Below are 12,943 nucleotides of genomic sequence, written 5' to 3'. Positions count from 1 at the left end.
ATGTATTTATGAAGTCAGAGCCCTCATGAGCCAATCACTTCCCAAGAGCCCCTGTGCAGCAAGTTAAAGTGGGGTTCAAGCTCACAGACAAGTTCCTTCAAAAAATCCCATTAGAAATAGTATCAGCTAGTAGCTCACATCTGTAATCTTTGCTACTCAGGAGGCTGAGATCTGAGGATCATGGTCAAAAGCCAACCCAGGCAATAAGGTCCATGAGCCTCATCTCTACTAACCACTAATAAGCCAGAGGCAGAGTTGTAGCTCAAGTGGTAGAGCACTAACCTTGAATGAAAAAACACAGGGACAATGCCCAGACCCTGAGTTCAAGCCTCAGGACCAACAAAAGAAAAAAGTAAGCATTTGCAGTATTTTATTAACAAATGAATTGCAAAGAAACAAGCATTATGGTACTATCACCACCCACACCATTGGACACCCCCCCCAAACTATGAAAGTGGAGGTCTGATGTGTTGTAAGGGCCAAGTTCTCAGCAGCCCCTGAGTCTCTGCTTTGTTCAGCTTCCCCATGTCTGGGGGAAGTAGAGACCTCTCTTCTCAGAAGCAGGGAGAGGATTTCCCTTTGATGCCAGGGCCCTCAAGCCAGCCAGGCCTTGTTCCTGCAGGGCAGAGAGTGGATTGACCTTTCTCTTAGATGCCTGTGATGATCTTACACCAACCTCAGCTGTCACAGAAACATCAGCCATCAGTGGGGAGGAACTGACATTGTTCTTCAGCACCTGGCCTCTAACAAAGTAGCCTGGCTCTGCACCCAATGTTCACACTTTCCTGTAGACAGGTTGGCCAAGTGCTGTGTGCCTGAGGCTGCTCTTGTTCTCCAAAGTTGTCTTCAGTCTCTGTTCTCTGTAGTCTTCTTCAGCCTCTTCTATTCTCCATAGTTCTCCTTCTTCAGCCTCTTTGTTCTCCATAGTCTTCCTTCTTCAGCCTCTTTGTTCTCTGTGGTCTTCCTTCTTCAGCGTCTGGGGAAATAATCACAGACACACACTGTGCACCTTTCACAGTATAATAAAACACAGTACTGTTGACTGTGCAGTGACTACAACAGCCCATGAAACTTGGGCAGGCATCAGTCCAAGCCACCAGAGGAGTTCCTGACGGCCTCTTTGCTCCACTCTGCCTCGCAGACTGCACAAGGTGCCTTTGGCTGCTGAGGTGTCTTTGGCTGACACAGGGCTGAGACCCAGCCCGAAACATCCTTCAGAAGCAGATGAGCCGCTTCTCATCTCCAAACACTTTGGCTTCTTCTGGCTTTATCAAATTTCCATTTAGACTGGAAGGAAAAACACATTGTTTACACAAAGCATTAGGGGCTGGCAGATGTCCCTTCCTGGTGGTGGCCTCAGTGCTTCCTCAGCTCATGAGTACTCTGATACTACTTCAGGGGCTGCCACTGGTTCTCAGCCACCATCTCTTTAACCAACAGCCTCTGCCAGGCAAGCTTTAATGACATTTCCTCAGATCTTTTCTTTCCTCTGGACTTCCCAGGCATCTGGCTGTCCTGCCTCTTCCCTGAAGCACCTCCTTCCCTCAGCGTGGCATTGTACACTGGGAGGCTCCCTCAGCTTCCTGCCTATCCCCCTTAGGGCATGGACCTCTGACCTCTCATCTCTGATACTTGCAGGTCAGAGGGGCGAGTTTCCGCTGGGACATTTCCCCTAGGACATCTCCCACACTCTGGTCTCCCTTTTTATCTGGCTGTCAGGTGGTGTCCAGAGTCCACCCATATGCCTTTTTTCCATCCTCAGAGTCCTTTTAACACAAAGTTCTGTTCTATCTGGCAAGTCCTGGAAAGCCCCAGAGCCCCTTTAGGGCCCCCCATGCAGGCTCCGTGACTCTGTTTTACTACCCCTTCCTCAGGGAGGCCTTCCTTGAGCGATCTGTGTCAGAGCCCTTCCTCACCCTCCTATATGGAGCTCTTATGGTTACAACTAAGTCATCTTGCAAATGTCTACGTCCCCTTACTATGCAGCTCCCTGTCTAGCTGGTGAACCCCAGGGTCTGTGCCATCATAGGACCTGGCATTCAGGCACCAAGTTGCTTGAAAGAATGAAGACACAACACCTGGAGGACTTACATATGACTGCAACAGATACCACTTAGAAGACAGTGTACCAAGGATTTAAGCTCTTTGGGGGAAATGAGGTTGGAATAAACTTCAGAATGAAATTAACTAGAATACTCAGTCTGTGTTTGCAAAAGCCAAGCACAGGTCTCCAGGCACAGTTAACTGCAGCCTGGACAAAGGTCACTAGACAGAGAAAAACTAATAACCAAAGCGAAAAACTGCCACAAAACCCCAAAACAGATGGAGGTTTGGTTCAAGTAGTAGAATGTAATGTCCTGAACTTAAAACTCCAGAAACTACACATCTACCCCAGTCTGAGGGAGACTTCTGCACCCCAGAATGCCCAGAGCAGAGACAGGCCCATCCCCACAGGCCTGCATAGGCCCCTCTTGCTCATAGCCAGGCAACTCACTCAGAGCAGGAACACGTCACACATTGGTGTTCCCATGCTACCCACCAGGATGCTGACAGGCTAGGTGAATTCTATTCTGCTCTCATACCTGACCTTGGGAAAGGTTTATTGGTCTAGTCTGAGCCTTGTTTTCTCTATCTATCATGAGCAGCCCTGTGGGGTGCCTGGCACCATGCAAAGTCCACTGTCTGTGGTTCTGACAGGCAGGTGGCCTTACCAAAGCTCCGTGAGACTACTATTCTCCTGCAGGGCCTCTGCCAGCAGCGCAGTCCCCTTGGCTGTGATCTGATTCTGGATGAGCCTGAAAGAAGAGCAAACCTGTGTCCAAGATGGAACACTGAGTCCCCTCTGCCTCTTCCACAGGGGAAGGTCGTGCCTGGTGGGGCAAGAGAGAGGGTGGGAATCGGGGACCAATGCTCATGACCCTGCCAGGATAAGGGTATCTCTCAAGTACACGAGAATAACAGCCCTTAAAATGTTTCAAATCTTTATAGTGAGCAGAATATACCAAGATTCCTATGCTGGCTGTAATCCAGGAACGTGTGTGTGTGTGTGTGTGTGTGTGTGCGTGTGTGTGTGCTAAATATACCAAGATTCCTATGCTGGCTGTAATCCAGGAACGTGTGTGTGTGTGTGTGTGTGCTGGCTGTAATCCAGGAACGTGTGTGTGTGTGTGTGTTGAATATACCAAGATTCCTATGCTGGCTGTAATCCAGGAACGTGTGTGTGTGTGTGTGTGTGTGTGTGTGTGTGTGTGTGTGTGTGTGTGTGTGTGTGTGTGTGTGTGTGTGTGTGTGTGTGTGTGTGTGTGTGTGTGTGTGTGTGTGTGTGTGTGTGTGTGTGTGTGTGTGTGTGTGTGTGTGTGTGTGTGTGTGTGTGTGTGTGTGCCTTTTTCTTGCAGAGGTGTCCTTAAGGACAGAAGGTGCAGACTGAATCACAAATTCCAGAACATGTCACCAGGGCACAGGCTCTGCTGCCTCCTCCTGTTCTTTGTGGTACCAAAAAGCTTCTAAGATTGCATCACATCCCCCACTTCTACATCCAAGACTTGAAAATGATTCTGCTGCAGTTGTTAGGATGCAGTAGGAAGGCAGAGCATGGGGCTCTTAAGAGTGCAGCTGCCACTGTGTGACTCCAATCCAATGGGGCCAGGTTTCTGATGTGGCTGGGAAGGACTGCTGGGAGCTGACCTGAGCACAACAGCCCTAACCCAAATTGAGAGCAGGTGCAGGCCAGGTCCACCAGGTGTCTGTAAAGGAGTGAGTGCTCCTCACTCCCAGCTGTCTACTGGACAGGCTACCACCAAACCTGGCTCTTGGAAGTCATACTGACCTAGAAGAAGCCCTGCCAGGAAGGTGTACTGATGCAACTGTGACTGATAGGGATACAGAACCAGGGTGAGAGGCTTTGCCTCAAAGAGGCAGCATAAAGCCCCACATGGTGGTGCACAGCTTTAATCCCAGCACTGGGGAGGCTGAAGCAAGAGTTTGAGGTGAGTTTGAGGCCAGCCAGGCTACAAAGCAAGACCTTGTCTCAAAAACAAAACAACTCCTTACCAAAGAAACCCCAAAGACAGGCACCTGTGCTTATGCCCATAATCTTAGCTACTCAAGAGGCCGACACTGAGGATCATAGTTTAAAGCCTGCCTGGGAAGACAAATCTCAGAGACTTTTATTCCAATTAGAGCAAAATAACCAGAACTGACATGTGACTTAAATGGTAGAGCACCAGCCTTGAGGGAAAAAGCCAAGCAAAAACATAGAGCCCAGTACCCAATGGAGGGAGCTCTTTTGTTTTTTAGTTAGTATCCACTTGTACTATGACGGGCTTATCTGTGCTGTTATTTCCATACCTGCACACACATGCACACAGGGCACTCTGGCAAATCCACCTCCCTGCCATCCTACCATTGCTGCCCACATACAGGACCACAGGTAGCTGGACTGCTGTGGGACCCATGTCCCACCTCACTCCCTGTCCTCAGTGGCAGAGATGATAGCCTTCCAATGAGCAAGTCCACAGAAGTGGATTTGGAGTGCTACATCCAGTTAGACTTTCCTGTTTTCTAGTTACCATATTCACCGTAGCTGCCACTGCCAGCCCCATACCTCAATGGTGGTAGGGCAGGCTGCCTGCAAAGTCAGGCAGTGCCAGGCACCTCTGCCCCCTCTCCCCCATGACTTCATCCAGTGGGCATGCATCAAGTAGCCAGAACTTCTCCAGCCCCTCAGGCTCTGCTCCAAGAGCGGCTGGCCTAGTGCCTGGGGAAGGGCAGAGAAGATATCCACAGACTGAACAGAAAGGAAGAAAGAGAAAAGCAGCACAATCTGGCTTTTTCTGCAGAAACTGACAAGGTCATTTAAAACTCATGTGGAAATGAAAGAGATCCAAAAAGGCCAAAACAATCATGAGAAAGAACAAATCTGGACTCACACTTCCTGGATTCAAAACTGATGTCAAAGCAATAATAAGACAAATCAGGTAGGTGTGATGGCACACACCTGCAATCCCAGCAGCTGGGAGGTACAGGTAGGAAAATCATGAGTTCAAGGCCAGCCTAGGCTACAAAGAAAGACCCTGTCAGAAAAACAAAGTGTACCCTTGTCATAATATACATAGATGAACAATTAGAATACAGTCTGGACATACATTTTTGTGTCAAGCTCACCCAACAGAGTCTTTTCAAGTTGCACATCCAAATCAGCTCCAAGTACTTAACCACAAACTTAGGTGTGAATCTTTGTGATCTTGGATTAAACATGATAGTCTTAGGGAAGGTCCACAAGCACAAGCAAGCGAAGAAAAATCAGACTTCAAAAGCCCAAAGCTAAAGTAGGTAAATCAGATTTCACAGGCCAAAGCTTCTGTACTTCAGAGGTGAATATCAAGAAAGAGGAAATGCCATACTAAGAAAGAAAATATATGTAAACCTAATAAAAGTCTAGTAGTCCAAAGAATGCCAACAATGAGGCAATGGAAAGACAACACAATTGCAAGATGGGCAAAGGGTGTGGAAACATTTCTTCAAAGATGTGAAGGCAATAACAGATGCCTGGAAAGATGCACTGTGGAAATGCAAATCAAAACCACAATGTGGTGTCACTGAGAACCCACAGGTGTGGCTAAAATTAAACACAGACAATCATACCATGTACAGAAGGAGGCAGATAAAAGAGAATCCATATTAACTGCTGATGGGAATATAAAACAGTAAAATCATTTCAGAAAGCAGTTTGGTGGTTCCTCAAAATGTTGAACAAACACTGAATTGCCACTGCACCTAGAAGTCTATTTTAAGTATAGAGAGAGACAAGTGAAATGAAAACATATTCTCACAAAATATGTGCAACTGTCACAGCTGCATTACTCCTAACAGTTAAAAAGTAGAAACAACCCCAGTATCTTACATGTCACATATCCTTTCAATGGAGGATCATTCCCCAGCAGAAAAGCAGTGGTAAACATATATGCCACAATATAGATCGAGCATAGAAACTTAGTAGCAGAAACAAGCTCAGGAAACGTCAATTCCACTTACATGAAATGCCCAACATAGAGTCTGAGGAAGGTCAGTCATTGGCATGGCAAGGGGAAGGCAGGGGAAAACTGCCTAAACCATGCAGGCTTTTAGAGGGGGGGGAGTTGTGAAAATGTTTTATAATCGTTGTATAACCTAATGGTTATATTTGACAGATATATGTAAAACCTCTACACTACAAATATATTTTAAAAGAGCAGATTTTGTGGTATATAAATTTTATCTCAAAAACTAGGAGAAAGCTGGGCGCTGGTGGCTCACACCTTTAATCCCAGCTACTCAGGAGGCTGAGATCTGAGGATCACAATTCAAAGCCAGCCAAGGCAGGAAAGTCTGTGAGACTTTTTTTTCTTTTTTTTTTTTAATTGTGAAAATACTGTATAGAGGGGTTACAATTACATGGGCAAGATAATGAGTACATTTCTTTTTTTTTTTTTTTTTTTGGTCGGTCGTGGGGCTTGAACTCTGGACCTGGGCGCTGTCCCTCAGCTCTTCAGCTCAAGGGTAACACTCTACCACTTCAGCTACAGCGCCACTTCTGGTTTTCTGGTGGTTTATTGGAAATAGGAGTTTCACGGTCTCTCCTGCCCGGGCTGGCTTTGAACCTAGATCCTCAGATCTCAGCCTCCTGAGTAGCTAGGATTACAGGCGTAAGCCACCAGCGCCCGGCTAATGAGTACATTTCTTATCAAGCACTGTAGCCTCCTCTTTTGTTTCCCCTTCCCATACCTTCCCATCCTCCCCCCCCCACTAGCATTTTTTGTTTGTTTTGTTTTCATTTTGTGAGTCATGGGGCTTGAACTCAGAGCTTGGGCACTATCCCTGAGCTTTTTCACTTAAGCCTAGTGCTCTACCACTTGAGCCACACCCCTACTTCCTGTTTTCTGGTGGTTCACTGGAGATAAGAGTCTCATGGACTTTCCTGCCCAGGCTGGCCTGGAACCTCGATCCTCAGATCTCAGCCTCCTGAGTGGCTGCTTTTCCAGCTGTGAGCCACCAGCCACCCACCCGTGAGACTCTTATCTCCAATAAACCACTCAGAAAACCGAAGTGGCACTGTGGCTCAAGTGGTAGAGCGCTAGCCTTGAGCTGAAGAGCTGAGGGACAGTGCCCAGGCCCAGAGTTCAAGTCCCATGACCAAAACAACAACAACAACAACATCTAGAAGTAATACAGCCTAAGTTACCATAAATGCTTCAAATTCTGGTTGACTTTCAACATTTCTGCAAAGCTCTCCGCCACTTCATCATTCAGTTCATTTTTGGTCAGCCTAGAGAAGAGAGAAAGTGTTGAGTTTGGAGTGCTGGGCAGGCAGACTGCAAATTTGTTCACACAAGTGGCACTCCAGGCCAGGCTTTTCCAGCCCCGCAGCCCCCAGGTGCTGAAAGCCAGGCTTAGCCCAGCTTCACCACCGTGCAGCAGACATGTGCTTCAGTGCAAGTGCAAATCCTGCCTTTCTGTATGCAGAGGACAGCAACTGGGTATGGTAAGGCTAGAAAAATCTATTCTTGAGGGCTAGGGACTGCATCTCTAGTCTCCAGCCCTCAGGTACCTCAATGCCACTGAGAGCATGCTATGCAATCAGACTGGAGACTTGGAAGGGCACAAAATGTGTTCAGCACTGCACGGAGGCCAGCTGCCAAGGACCTAATTCACAAGTGAGAGCTCAGGAAGCATCTCCAGTATCTAAAACCAGTAGTGCTCGGAAAAGGCAGAGAAGCCCTGCACATCCAAAGCATTGGGCTCTTTTCTTCTAGTGGATGAGAAAATGAGAATACCAGAATAGTTTGGCCCCTGTGACTCATGCCTGTAAGCCTAATTACTTAGGAGGATACAATCTGGAGATGAGCCAATTCAGGCAGAAAAGTCCTTGAGAGACTCATGTGTGTGTGTGTGTGTGTGTGTGTGTCTATATGTGTGTCTATGTGTGTGTGTGTGTGTGTGTGTGTGTGTGTGTGTGTCTGTGTCTGTGTCTGTGTGTGCGTGCATGCATGCCCACCAGTTCTGGGGCTTAAACTCAGAGCCTGGGCACTGAGCTCCCCACTTTTAAATAACTCCCCATTTTAAAATAACCAGCAAATGCTAGGCTGGAAATGTAAGTCAAATGGTACAGTGCCAGCTAACCAAGGATACCAGAGTAGAAAGAACATCATTTAAAAGCATTCCCTGAAGGGTACTTTGATCTTGCCTTATACAAATTTTAAGACAAAATCAGATTTAGACATGTACCGACTCACGCAAGATGTATAACAGGACAAGTGGCCACACATTCATTCCCACATACTCAGGAAGTAGGGGCTCTGTGATTACAAGTTTGATGCCAGCCTGAGCAATTTGGCAAGACCCTGTCTCAACAATTTTTTGATGGCTGGGTATCTGTGGTTCATGCCTATACTCCTAGCCACTCAGGAAGCTGAGATCCAGAGGATTGAGTTTCTATAGTCTACCAAGCAGAAAAGTCCATTAGATTCCATATCCAAAATAACCATCAAAAAGCAGTGCTTGAGATGTGGCTCAAGTGGTAGAGACAGCTGAACAGACATTGGTCTTAAGTTCAAGTCCCAATACTGCCAAAATAAGGGGCTCCTGGGGACATAGAGCTCAGGGGAGGGGTGCTTGTGTAGCATCTGCAAGACCCTGGGTTCAAAAGTACTAGGAAAAAAGCTTCAAAGAAGATTTCTAGGGAAGGGGAAACAAAGGAAGAGGCTACAATGCTTGATAAGAAATGTACTCGTGGGCTGGGAAGGTGGCTCAGTGGTAGAGCGCTTGCCTTGCATGCATGAGGCCCTGGGTTCGATTCCTCAGCACCACAGAAGCAAAAAGAAAAAAGCCGGAAGTGGCGCTATGGCTCAAGTGGTAGAGCGGTAGCCTTGAGCTGAAGAGCTAAGGGACAGCGCCCAGGCCCAGAGTTTAGGCCCCACGACTGGACCCCCCCCCAAAAAAAAAGAAATGTACTCGTTATCTTGCCCATGTAATTGTAACCCCTCTGTACAGTATTTTCACAATAAAAAAGATTTCTACCTTGCAGTTCACACTGTGTACTGTCACAGTGTAAAATCTGAGTAATAATTTACCTGTCAGTAAAAAGACATGACCTTGAACATCCACTTGTGGGCTCTGTGTAGCCCTGAGGTGGTGAGGCAGAGTCAGGAGGCAGCAGAGGGCAGTGTCTGGGAGGCTGAGCCAGGCTTACTGGATTTGTAGCACTTGTCAGCAATATAGGGTCAGGAGAGGTTTAGTTTCTCTGGGTCTGAGCTTAGTCATAATTAGATATAAATGGTGGCAGCACAGCCCTCATGAGTGGTTGTGAGACTGAGTGAGCACACGCAGAAGATATAGAATGGTAAGCACATGCAGTGCTCACTAGTCTGGGTACCAGGCATTATCACTGCTCATGTAGCAGAACAGTTCTCAACCTAGGCATTTCACACTCACCCATGGCAGAGTCTGGAGACGGTTTTGATGGTCATAGTTGGGGGATGGAGGCTCCTGGTATTTAACAGTAAAGGCCAAAGATGCCATGGACACCCACAAATGTACCACACATTCCCAACCAAAAAAATATTCAAACCAAATGCCAAGTGTGAAGAATGAGAGACCATGCCATAAGAACACGTCAAATACAGGCAGTCTTTGTTCCCTGTGTGTGTGTGCTGGTCCTGGGGCTCGAACTCAGGGCCTGAGCGCTGTCCCTGAACATTTTTCACTCGAGGCTAGCACTCTATCACTTGAGCCAGACCTCTCAGAGCATCTTTTTTTTTTTTTTTTTTTGTCGGTCGTGGGGCTTGAACTCTGGGCCTGGGCACTGTCCCTCAGCTCTTCAGCTCAAGGCGAGCGCTCTACCACTTGAGCTACAGTGCCACTTCCGGTTTTCTGGTGGTTATTGGAGATAGGAGTCTCACAGTCTTTCCTGCCCGGGCTGGCTTTGAACTGTGATCCTCAGATCTCAGCCTCCTGAGTAGCTAGGATTACAGGCGTGAGCCACCAGTGCCCGGCTCAGAGCATCTTTTTGACTATGATGCTCACTGTGCACAGCCTAGGGTTTTATGAGCCAGACCCAACCGTGGAAAATAACTGTGATCATTACCAAAATATCTCCAGAGAAGTGTTCTGCTTCAAGGCCTGTGCCAGGCTCTTCCCTCCTTCTGTGGAGATGCCGTTGAACGCAAGACTAGGAAGGAAAACACCTGAGATGGATTACTAGAAACACCTCCACATCTGTCCTTTGTGTTACCCCCAATCAGCTGGGAAGTCTCCATCTGGATGTGGTATTGGCCTGGCCAACCTCTGCAGGAAGCAGAAGCACTCTGCACGGTCAGCAGAGAGCAGGTACGAAACTGCTCCAGGAGAGGCCAGGCAGAAATGGATGCAGAACATTCAGGCTGGGGACCAAGGACATCTGGGAGATGTGCCTCATCTGATGGTTTCATCAGGGACCCACTGACAAGACATGGAGAAGGTTCCCCATCGAAAGACACAAAAAAATACCTTCTGCCAGTGCCCTCCCCTACCTCAGACTACCTTTCACCTCAGGAGACCCAAAGTTCTGGGATTAGGTGGAGCCTAAGGAGGGTTGGAAAGCAGCAGCTGTATTCAGAGAAGGGTCCCTTGTCCCCACCATTCATTCTGAGGAAGGGGCAGCAATCTGATGGCCAGCATCCTTTCAGTTTTATCCCTCCTCCCCACAAGAAGCCTGCAATGACCCAGGGGCTGAAAGTGTCCCTTCTTGATCTGGGTGTGGTCACACTGTGTGGGGGGGGGAGGGGTCTGGGTGTGGTCACACTGTAATGTGAGAGGTGTGGGTATGTAGGAGGGTAAAACTGAGCTGAACATGAAAGAAATTGTACCTTCCTGAATGCCTCTTAGACATCAAGAAAAACCTTTTAAGAAGAGAATCACACAAGCAAATCCCCTCACTAGGGATGCTGGGCCACTCTGCCAGGGCCCCTAGAGCCATTCCTCTCCAATACAGGCAGACCTTTGGCTCCAAAAGCAGTGTTACCTCAGGTTGTTCAGGCTGGGGTGGTCCCTCAGAGCCTCTGCGAAAGCTGCAGCTCCTTCATCCCCGATTTGATTGCCCCACATCCTGAGGACAGAAGCAAGGCAGTGACAATCAGGCCCTTCAGAACAGCCAGAGGCCCAGGCTTGATGCATATGCCAAAAGGTGGCCACAGGGAACCCTTATAGGACTGCTGTAAAAAAAAAAAAAAAAGAGCAGCAGAAACCCTACTCGTAGATGTGGATCAGCAAGTTGCATGCATGCTCTCTCTCTCTCTCCCTCCCTTCCTCCCTTCAGGAGGGCTGTCAGTAAAAAGCCTCAGCTCACAACTGTCCTGGAAGAAACTACCCACATGTCCCCTGCAGAGGACAAGGGCCACACTGACCTAAAAGGAAGGCTAAGTGCAGAACTGCACCCCACCCTGTTCTGCTTTGCATTAGGGCTGGGGCCACTCCTCCCGACATGGAGCAGATTTGAGGCAGCAGCCTTGCTCCTGGTGCATGGAAAAGCTGTTGCTGAGCCACGCCCTGCCCACTGCTACAGCCCCAGAAAACACTGTCACTAACCATGGAGTAGCTGAGAATATTGGGCTCACACAGCCTGCATGGCAAGATGTTCACCACCTCCCACCCATAGGACACATACTTGAACCTTAGTGTCCTCTGTAAAATGGGAATAAAAGACCATTCCCTCATAGAGCACCCATGATGATTCTGAGTCCATACGTGAAACACACATAGAACACCCATGACAACTGTATTCATAAGTGAAACTCACACAGAGCAGCCGTGATAATTGAGTTCAAACATGAGACCATGTAGAGCAACCATGACAATTCTTAGTTCATATGTGAAAACACAGAACAATCATGACAATTGAGTTCATACAGGAGACACATATAGAGCAGCCATGCCAAGTCTGAGTTTATACATGAGACCACATAGACCAGCCATGATGATTCTGAGTTCATACATTAGACACACATAGAGCAGCCATGATGATTGAGTTCACACATAAGACCACATAGAACATCCATGACAATTCTTGAGTTCATACATGAGACACACATAGGGCAGCCATGACCATTCTGAGTTCATATGTGAGATGCACATAGAGCCACCTGATGATTCTGAGCTCATATGTGAGACATGCCTAGAGCAGCCATCACCCTTCTGAGTTCATATATGAGAGACACTTACAGGCCACTGGCCTGTAATAAGTGTCAACTATTCCTAAAAGGACAAGGGGGCTCTGTCATAAAGAGAAGTGCCATCGCTCAACCCACACACAACAGAACTGGGCAGCCCAGGGCAGGCACTCACACTCAGCCTCCAGGCAAAGCCAGTGAGACTCAAGACTCTGCTTTCAGTACTTCACTTTAAAGATGTGTGCACTCTACATTGATTGGCATAAGCCTAAACAGTGTCAAGCTCTCATGGCATAAGGTTAGGTGAAAAGCAGTAGACAAACCCTGCATGTGTAGGGCAACCTCTGCAAGTTAAAGAAAAAGCAAACAGAAGCAAGAGAATACGAGCCGGAGCCAGTTTGCATGACCACACATGTTAACCATCTGAGATGATTTTTATTATATCTCATAGCTTCAATGTAAAATTATCTACACTCTTTTATAATCCAATGAAGATTATGATCTAAAACTTTTATGAGGGGCTGAGAAGGTGGCTCAGTGATGCAGTGCTTGCCTTGCATGCATAAGGCCCTGGGTTCAATTCCTCAGCACCACATAAGCAGAAAAAAAAAGTTGGAAGTGGTGCTGTGGCTCAAGTGATAGAGCACTCACCTTGAGCTGAAGAGTGACAGACAGTGCTTAGGGGCCCAGAGTTCAGGCCCCACAACCGCCCCCCCCCCAAAAAACAAAAACAACAACAACAAAAAAAACACCTTTATGATATA

The 12,943-nt window shown here is 47.6% G+C and overlaps 1 protein-coding gene across 2 annotated transcripts in view; it reads right to left on the bottom strand.

The window, feature by feature from the left end:
* Window positions 1–353: 353 nt before the first annotated feature.
* Window positions 354–12,943, bottom strand: part of Nod1 (nucleotide binding oligomerization domain containing 1) — a 44,155-nt gene continuing 31,565 nt past the window's right edge. For both annotated transcript variants that reach the window (XM_070014292.1, XM_070014293.1), the window contains exons 8-12: window positions 11,036–11,119; window positions 10,121–10,204; window positions 7,220–7,303; window positions 2,712–2,795; window positions 354–1,287 (exon numbers count right to left, since the gene is read on the bottom strand). In XM_070014292.1, coding sequence (XP_069870393.1) covers window positions 1,215–1,287; window positions 2,712–2,795; window positions 7,220–7,303; window positions 10,121–10,204; window positions 11,036–11,119 — 409 coding nt within the window. In that variant the 3' untranslated portion in view covers window positions 354–1,214. The remainder of the gene's footprint in view (window positions 1,288–2,711; window positions 2,796–7,219; window positions 7,304–10,120; window positions 10,205–11,035; window positions 11,120–12,943) is intronic.

The sequence above is a fragment of the Dipodomys merriami genome, unplaced genomic scaffold (assembly GCF_024711535.1).
Source record: "Dipodomys merriami isolate MVZ:Mamm:240054 unplaced genomic scaffold, mDipMer1.0.p SCAF_94, whole genome shotgun sequence".
In the NCBI taxonomy this organism is placed as follows: Eukaryota; Metazoa; Chordata; class Mammalia; order Rodentia; family Heteromyidae; genus Dipodomys; species Dipodomys merriami.
This window is presented reverse-complemented; position numbering and strand designations above follow the sequence as displayed.